Raw genomic sequence first — 10,017 nt, 5'->3', positions numbered from 1 at the left:
TGAATACTTATGTGCAGACCAGGTTCGTTGCGGTAGCCTACACTTTGAGACAGGTGCGTTTCGATTATCTGTGCCCAGTGGCGAGGGCAGTAACCGTGCCCGTACCTCTGGACGTGACTGTTGCTAGTGAACGCAACGCTGGAGGAGGTGACTTATTGTAAACGTTTTGCTTGGGCAGTCATTTTTGGGTGACGGTGCGTGATCGATTACTGGTGATCGACAGCTACTCCGGCTGAATTATTTCTGTTATATAAACTATTAAATATTAAAAAACGAACGAATTTTATCTATCTATATAAAGCAGATTATTCCCGATGCTGATATAAGCAGGTGATTTTGATCAGAATAATTAAAGCATGTATTCCATGCAAAGAATTCGAACAGGTAATCCCGACAGATAATTTCGCCAGTAAATTTGAGTTGAAAATTCAAAGCGTCAATGTTTTTTTCATTGAAAATTTCAACTAAAATTGATAGGAATATGAGAGTCAATGGATAGTTCCTATTGAATGTTAACAGCGTTACCACTGACAATGGCTACACTTGCGCAGGTACATGTCATCTTAGACGTCATATTTAAGTAGGAGCCTTAAACACTGATAAGAGCACAGAGAAATTGTTTACAATTGGTAAATTGAACCAAAAAGCCTTTCCGAATATATATTTCACGCTTTAAATTACGAATGGCAGATATAGGATACGTACAGAATAATTTTGTCCATCAAAGTCGAGCATCGCTTGGTTTCTACCACCACGCCCAGGGAGGAAAAAAGCTGTAGGTCGGTTGAGCCTCACATATACGCCAGCGTCAAGCCTCAGCTGGCACAGAATTTTTGGCCTGACGAGAAGAATAAGAAAGGGTATCATTGCTCGACTGAACAACCGAAGGTCGGATTGCAGTGAACTCTTCCTTCACAAAGCACGGGGAAAAGTGCAGCTAAAACTCTGCGCCTGACGCTAAGAGTCGTTTGTCATTTGCCAGCGAGGCTCTCGACAGTCGCGGCGATTTTATCTTGCTTGCCTTCCCTAAAAATGTGCATCCAATTGCGAGGCCCTGTGGTGAAGCGGCATATTTCTGATGAATTGTGAACAAGACACGCTGATAAAAACGCCTTTCTTGCTGAAGAATCTCACTGGCCGATCCTATTTCAACGGTGAACAACTCGTTTGTTGGGACGAATTATTGAAATTCCTATGTGAAATTTCCTTCTAAATTGGAACGCATGTTATTTACTTAGTACAATGACGAGCTTAGCAAAGAACAATAGTTATTTAAACACAACTGCAGTTATAGCATCAATGTCGATAGTTTGACAGTTTAGTAGCACTTGAGAGTTTTTTAAATCGCTCAATTTGAAACACGTTTGATAAATTAATAAAATGCAATCGTTATTGCATGTCAGTGAGTGCAAATCATTGTTATTGCATACAACATCGGAGACGCACTACCTTGTTCTGATTGTGATGCAAATTTAATTTTATCTCGATAACCTATTTCTCAATAGCGTTCAAAAGTTTCAAGTGCTTTTAAAATCTGGGCAATTCGGGAAAGTTGTGAACTCGGGTCTCATAATTTGAAATTCTCTAAAATAATCCAGTTTATTTTTCCCAAAAAAGTTCTTTAAGATTTCCGCGATTCCGCTTGTCTACATTGAATTGCCACAATTATATGTACATATTATGTTTATGTAGATGTAAATTTTTTAAATTGGCTGCTGATTCTCATTGGCCAATATATTTCGTTGCTTGTCTCACAACCAAATAGCAACAAAAAATTGAATTTTTCATGCACCCGGCGAATTTCATGCACCCGGCGCATGCACCCGGCGAATTTCAAACCATGAAAATGAGAAATAAATCACTTGGAAAAGAGCATATATGGATAATAGTTTGGATGTGATCAATAATTTGCAAATATTTTCATTTACAAAAAAGACACTTACTATCACCATTTTGTGTGTGTAATCAAGCATGAAATCATGTAAAAAATAAAACTAAATTAGACCAAATGTTATATCAAAGTCATTTTCTGATTATTAAACGAATTAGCATAGACATTATCAATAAATTCCTTTAATGTCACTCTCACGACATGGAAGTAGCAAGTACTAGAGCATGTTATCAATAATGTCAATACGCCCCTGCAATATCAAGATCAGGACTCTGAGGTAGCAAGCATTACCTCGTGCTATACATTATGCCAAATGCAATGAAATATTAACCAAACAACTTCTCTGATCATTAATCAAATTTGCATGAATATTATCAATAAGCCCCTGCAATGTCTCTATCAGGACACGGAGGTGGTGAGTGACCGCGCCAGAGGTGTCCTAGTGACGAAGGACTCGTTGGTGCAGCAGCTCAGAGGTGTCCTAGTGACGAAGGACTCGTTGGTGCTGCAGCGCGTCACCGCCGCGGCGTCCGGCGAATATTCCTGTCGAGCGGACAACTCCCGCGGCGCCGACCACAGCAACCGACATGCTCTACACGTCAAGTGTGAGTCACGGGAGAAAGTGTGCATTAGGAAAATATTATTCGCTAAATGTGGGAGCATCGATTTTCCCCTGTAGTGGTATGAACTTGACGTGTAGACGCGCTCTACACGTCAAGTGTGTGTCACGGGAGAAAGTGTGCATTAGGAAAATATTATTTGTTAAATGTGGGAACTTAATGAAATCTAACTCTGTGTTTTAATAAGAGCCATGACCATAAACCTGTGGCGGGGTTCCGCAAGGTCGAGTGATAATACATTTTTTAGCGCATTTTCTTATTTACGGAAAAAAATGCGCTATTGTGCTCGTCATGTCCGTTCGAATTTAAACCGATTTGATTGATATCAAAAGTTTTTACTCATTATTTGTTAACTTTATCACATCAGATAAATAAAAATATGTTAATACCTACTAATTCTCAATTTGCTACAAATTTAACAGGCGCTAAATTTCTCCGTAACTTTCGTTAAATTAAAAAAAAAACTCTCCTCCGACTTTAATATTACTGCTCGTCTTTACCTTAGTTACCCCGCGCTGCCGGTGGCACGAGATGAGGTTACATGTGAGCAGCGGGAACAACATAAGCGTAGAATTTTGTCGAAACTTTCCTCAAATGCAAACAAATTTCAAGAAAAAAGTTCTCCATCTAAAATATTGCAATTCTCTCATTTTTACTTCAGTTGTCCCACGCTGTCGGTGGGAGCAGCTATGATATTGCAATTCCCCATCTTTACTTCAGTTGCCCCACGCTGTCGGTGGGAGCAGCTAAGATATTGCAATTCTCCCATCTTTACTTCAGTTGCCCCACGCTGTCGGTGGGAGCAGCTAAGATATTGCGCATCTCCCATCTTTACTTCAGTTGCCCCACGCTGCCGGTGGGAGCAGCTAAGATATTGCGCATCTCCCATCTTTACTTCAGTTGCCCCTCGCTGTCGGTGGGAGCAGCTAAGATATTGCAATTCTCCCATCTTTACTTCAGTTGCCCCTCGCTGTCGGTGGGAGCAGCTAAAATATTGCAATTCTCCCATCTTTACTTCAGTTGCCCCTCGCTGTCGGTGGGAGCAGAAGCGGCTGCTGGTGAGCAGTGGGGCGAATGTAAGCGTCGAGTGCGCAGTGGACGCTCACCCGCCCCCTACGCGCTTCTCCTGGAGCCTCAACACAAGTCAGGGCGTGACGATCCTCAAGCCTGACGCCGCGGTACGATGCAAAATGTAGAATGTTCAACTGTGGTTAAATCATGTTCATTTTGTATTTGTTTATTTACTTTGTCAGAGATTTATTCATATTCATTTAATGCTTTGTGCTCAATTTGCTAATGATTTATTTATGTTTCTTTCATGTTCGTTTATATAGTTTGTCAGAGTTTTATTCATGTTCCTTTCATGTTGGTGTGCTTAATTTGCTAATGATTTATTCATGTTCGTTTCATTTTTGTTAGCTCAGTTTGTCAGTGATTTAGTCATGTGATTTTCAAGCTTTTTTATTTATACAGGTTTTCACTGTTGTTTTAAGTTTTATGAGAAACATAGTCGAAGTGCTCGTATGAATCGTGCAAGTGTTCTAAGAGTTATATGAGAATTTATTTTAAATATTAATAGGAGCAAGAAACGGTTGGAACTTGCTTCGTGCGAGACTAAAAAGTACTCGTCTAAAAAAACATTAGGCTAAATTTACTGATATGGGAACCCCGAAGTATTTGATAATGAAAACAAATTATAAAAGTTGAGAAAGCTGGATGTGTGGATGTGAAAAATGAGGGTAAGCCATCGGTTATTGTGATAAACATTTCAGAAATTCATTTCTGTAACTGGCACTGAATTTTCGTTCGAAAGCAACGCCAGCAGTTTACCCGGAAGTAAACGCAGCCTGCGCTCAATTTTACCGCAAAAAAATACAGCTGCAGAATTTAATTCAGCTTCCTTACGTTTGTGCTCGTAATTTGCCTCCCAATTGTTTAGCCAACAAGACCTGATTCTCAGCAACACAGAAATGTTGGCATCTCTAGGCAGCATTCGGGTCGAGCAAAGGCAATCAATATTGATAAGCTTCCTATACGCTGCCAAGTCATGAGACAATAAAAGTCACAGATTTGTTGCCTCAGTCCATCGACTGGAATAAACGTTCATGAAAAATTCACTGTGATTCCTGAGCCTGGATCCAAGTAAGATAGCTAAACCACGTAGCCCTTGCCGGAAAAAATCAATTGAGGCGAAGATTTGCTTCGGCTCTTAATAGAAAGCGTGATTTCATGAGTTAAAAATTGCTCAGTGTCATCGATTATAATGTAGGTAATTTTTGCCGATTTATCAATGCCGTTACATGCATTTCTTTAAAAAATCATCCGATATCATAAAATGATATGAATTAAGTACTTATATTGTCAGTCTGCTTATATCGCAAGTTCATAAGAAATTTAAAAGCAAAGAAAACGCCGAGCAAATTCACCAAATCGATATTGAAAACGTTTTGGAATCCGTTTTCCTATCCTCTTGAAACAGGGAATCGCTAGACTTTTATTTTCTAGTGTTTTTTTCTTAATTAAGTTTTAACTTTTTCGTGTCCCCTATGACTGTGCTCCGCGAGTACTGGTTTTCGATTTAAGGTTGTTTTGTGTTTTAGGTCTTTTTAGGTTTTAATGTCTGAATTAGAATTTTGATTTATAAAATGATTGTATTAATTTTCATATTATCGTACTGATGATGGAGCTGGACTCCGAAATGTTTTCAACATTGATTTGGTGAATTTGCTTGTCGTTTTCTTTGCTTTTAAATATGAATTAAGTCTTTTATGATTTTTCTGTTCATTTACGTAAATTTTGGACTGCTTTCGATCAATTTCCATTTCAAATTTATATTTTTTCACTAATACCAACTTTGAATAAAATTTGAATAAAATTCTTCCATGTTTTGCAGACAGTTTTGGTCCTGTTACGGCGTTGGTAAAGTAAGCAAAGAAGAAGAACAAGCAATTGAGGTTAAATATTTTAAGGCCTCCACATGTTGCTGAGCGCAACTGTCAAGAAGATTGCTTTTATATAGACGCCCATTATTACCAGCAGCTTAAACCAAAACAAAGTAAATTATTCACACGCAACGAACCGATCCTGCTTCACTTTGAGGATTGTTTACAATCGATGCCTGAATATAAATATCTAATACTAATAATATCATTAATCATGCCATCATTACATTATTCAATCAATAATACTCACCGTGCAGTTGAAAGAGCAATACCTCAATACAAATTCGAATAAAAGTTTGAGCCGTTCCTGCCTAAGCCTCCATATGTAATTGTCCTGAATAATTACAGTCCTGAATAATTACCTGCTAAAAAATTTTGACGCTTGGAAACGGAAGACCCGATATTATACTCACGATGACCTGTGAACCTTCAGTCCTTTAGGTACTTGAAAAACCAATATCCGTCTGCACATAGAAGCAATGAAAGAGTTCTCAAACGTATAATTTGGAGCAATATTACATGCACAATCAACAATCAATCGCATCACAATCATCTGGTATAATATGACCAGTCAGAAACAATTCAGAAATGATTGTAATCAGAACAATACCTAAAACTCATTCTAAGACACTGGCCTGAAGATACTGAATGATGCTCGTATATATAGAGCCGCGCATACTCTTAAGGGCATCGTTTATTAAGGAATTTTTCGGACTTCGAGGTCCTCAGACAATAGGTATTTTCAGCAGATAACTGAAAAATTGCATTGAAAAGATGTTTAAACTCAACCCGGCTTACTTATTAATGAAACATGCCGAACTGAAAGATCTTGCCTGCTGAATGCATTAGGCAATTCTTGATCGCCTCCAGCTTAGCCGGTAACAATCCTGCTCGGGATCTGCTGCTATTCGGCCATCAAGTCTGATCCTGCTGCAACTCTGCTCTGTTGTTTAATTGGCGCTGAGCCTTCCACCAAATTTTAATTTTGATAAATAGAATATTTTTGCGGAGTTTCTAGCTTATACCTTTCGATTGGAATAACATTGTTGCTAACTATATTTTATATCATTAATAATATTGTTGGAAATATTAATAGTTGGCTAGCGATGCCACCATTCTTTTACTATAATCAATATATTTAATTAATAATTATATGCAATTTAATTTGATACCATTCTTATCACACTATCCTACCTGACTTAATGATAACTCTCTTCTTAATTACTGCTAATCAATTGCGCATTCACAGTGCAGAACTTAATACAACCTCAATTCGAAATTCGTAGGAGAATTTAATTTTCTAATTTAATTGCTCTCTTATTTAACTCGTTGTTTTGCCCCTCATTCCGATTTGTTTGAGATATGTCTGAACTTGGTCTGAGATTCGTCCGAGAATTATTTGAGATTTTTCCCGAAATTTGTCCAAACAAAAGCCAACTCGGACTGCAGCCAGATTGAAACCAAAAGGAAGCCCGAGTGATGCCGGAGTACAGCAAAATGCAGTAGTAGTAACAGTAGTAGTAGATGTTGGCGGTATTCTAGCGCTTCGTGAAGAACTTGATTTATCCATTAAAAGCAAAACGGAAGCCAAATAGGGGTTAATAAATCAAATTTTACGATGGAATGACGAATTTTTCTGAAATTAGCTTCAAACTAAAAAAAATTCTGCAAATTCGCACTAGATAATTAGAAAATTTATTATAAATGCTTTGACCCAACGTTCGTTTTCCCACGTCATATGACTTCACAAACTTTTAAAAATATATTATCTTCGCCAACTTTTTCTATCATTTTAAATATTTAAATCATGTTTTATAACGTTTAATGTTCTCATAACATCACGAAACAACGGGATACTGGACATACTGCATAGTATCTTTACTATATATGGCATATAATATAAGACAGATAATGTAATTTTGGAAAATATGAATGAGTAACATATAATACTCATAAAATTAAACAGAAATCATGAATTGATGACATGAACTGTAAAAATCCACATCGATCGTTATAATCATAAGTTTCATTTAATATTATTTCTTCGGCTTGCAACGATTGCTCTTTTATGAGGCTCGCCAACTGAACATTTTATTGAAGTCTTCCATCAAGCAAGGCTCATAATTTAAGATTATCACATTTTCGAGCTTTTAAACAAGCGTCTCGAAGGATTACCTGGCAAGCATACGCCCACTTCATCGAGGATACTCTTTGACCTTCTTTTTTCAGATGAGAATTTGCCGTAAAAGCCAATAGACGAATCCAGCGCTCTCCTCGAATACTGTACGAAATTTTTTCCTGACGGATTGTTGAACTGAAAGGTTAAACTACAGTAACTCGACGTCATTATCTACTCAATGCGGAGATAATTGACAAACTACAATATATAATTGTGCCAGTTATGTTTGCCTGTGCTTTTTCTTAACTACCAGGGCACCCTACCGATTTCGACTATCACAACCAGTTTAATCTATCACAACCAGTTGTGGTCTTGAACCCCCAACTCATTGCTTCTTTCTTAGTGACCAAAAGCACTAAGAAACCTCTAGTGTAGGTCAGTGGTGAACCACGTACAAATGACAGAAGTGCAAATATTAATATTGATGAAATATTAAAAGAATATTAATGCCACACTTCTACATCAAACGTATTAGCAGTAAATAAGTATGTGTCACGCATACAATTAACATCAAGTGGATGTGTCTCTCAGGTTCGTACGTCAGGCGGCGTGTCTACCATCACGCGTACGACACCTTCAGACCTACTGCAAGAAGAGCTGTTGTGTTGGGCGTCCAACGAAATAGGCACGACCAGCAAGCCTTGTGTCACGCAACTTGTTGCTGCTGGTGAGGGATAAGGGGTTTTTCTAATACATTTATGGCATTTGACCGTTAGGGTCACAAATTTACAGAATTTCGATGCCTGAATTTTTCACGAGCAACAAGTTAAAAAACTATAACGGTACCTCACATTTTAATCTGATTATACAGGTGGTTTCTGTTTCCGTTTTTATTGAAAAAGTCTCAATATTCTAAACAAATTCTAAGTTTTTTTTAAGAACTATTGATCCTTCTATGCGTTTGATTCTGATTTTTTAAACGATGTTTGCTGCAAGTTTACACGCTTTTTCTCACTCTATATTTGCAACACATTTATTTTACCATTTCCCCAGCATCATTATTTTTAAACACTTTCCAAGTGAGTTCGCTCAAGTGTTTTAGATAAAATTGTTTCACCCTATTCGTTGTGAGCGTTCATACGTTATTAATAACTTTTTATTCTCCTCGGCATCGTTCGATGTGCCTTGTCAACCGATTATTTATGCAAAACCTATGCTGAGGCATGAGCATGTATTGATGTTTATTAATGCGGATTTAGCTTGCATGCATTTCTCGATTGCTCAGCTTATTTTCAATCTCTGGCGTTAAAAATTAGTTGGTGAATTTTTATTACGTATATTTAATATTATCACTCTACGTATGTTTTATGAATGCAATAAATATGTTATAACAAATTATGTGTTCATCTTTCGTTGTATGACTTCCAAAAATACCAAATCACGAACAAATTTAACAATATCGCCAATGTTCCAAACTATGATAAGAAAGAATTCTTGTTACGAGTGTGGGTAATGATTTTAGATACAAATGTCGCAACCTGGATTTAGTTAATTTCGTGGAATAAATAGCTGGAAATAATCATGGGCGTATTAGGTATTGAAATTCTATATTTAAACCCAATAGTTTATTTGATTAATCTTATTGGTCGATTCGATTATGGCACAACAAGCTCTATGTCTCATTTGAACTGGGCACCTGTTATGAATTCGAGGTATCGACGTTGCAAAATGATTTTTGCGGACGACACAAGAGTGATGATTTAAAAAATGATTTTTTTTACATATTTGAAATCTTCATTTAAAACACAGGTTTAGCTAAAACTAGCTTGGCATTGTAAGTGCTTGACATTCTGAGACAAACATTCCCCACAACTCATTTGTAACTGAGCACGAACAAAGCAGCTCAGCAGATGCTTTCAATTTAAATACATGGCAGCCTGGAGCTCTGGATGCGTCGAGCGTGAGATGGCATTCGCGTTCCATGAAATGCTTCGATAATGCGCTGCTGCGTGAGATGGCATTCGCGTTCCATGAAATACTTCGATAATGCGCTGCTGCTGTCTCTTATACACATCTAGATGTGTATAAGAGACAGGTGCAGCAGCACGATTATAAGAATATTATCAATAAGCCCCTGCAATGTCTCCATCAGGACACGGAGGTGGTGAGTGACCGCGCCAGAGGTGTCCTAGTGACGAAGGACTCGTTGGTGCAGCAGCGCGATTATAAGAATATTATCAATAAGCCCTGCAATGTCTCCATCAGGACACGGAGGTGGTGAGTGACCGCGCCAGAGGTGTCCTAGTGACGAAGGACTCGTTGGTGCTGCAGCGCGATTATAAGAATATTATCAATAAGCCCTGCAATGTCTCCATCAGGACACGGAGGTGGTGAGTGACCGCGCCAGAGGTGTCCTAGTGACGAAGGACTCGTTGGTGCAGCAGC

The 10,017-nt window shown here is 38.0% G+C and overlaps 1 protein-coding gene across 1 annotated transcript; it reads left to right on the top strand.

Moving 5' to 3' along the window:
- Window positions 1–2,574: 2,574 nt before the first annotated feature.
- On the top strand, window positions 2,575–8,310 carry LOC108681502. Its single transcript, XM_018170538.2, has 3 exons — window positions 2,575–2,611; window positions 3,532–3,689; window positions 8,164–8,310. The coding sequence occupies exons 1-3, from the start codon at window positions 2,575–2,577 to the stop codon at window positions 8,308–8,310; spliced, it is 342 nt and encodes a 113-aa protein (XP_018026027.2).
- The last annotated feature ends 1,707 nt before the right edge of the window (window positions 8,311–10,017 follow it).

Source organism: Hyalella azteca, unplaced genomic scaffold, assembly GCF_000764305.2.
Source record: "Hyalella azteca isolate HAZT.00-mixed unplaced genomic scaffold, Hazt_2.0.2 contig15216, whole genome shotgun sequence".
NCBI classification, from domain to species: domain Eukaryota; kingdom Metazoa; phylum Arthropoda; class Malacostraca; order Amphipoda; family Hyalellidae; genus Hyalella; species Hyalella azteca.
The sequence above is the reverse complement of the archived record's forward strand: the minus strand, read 5'-3'. Positions and strand labels throughout refer to the sequence as shown.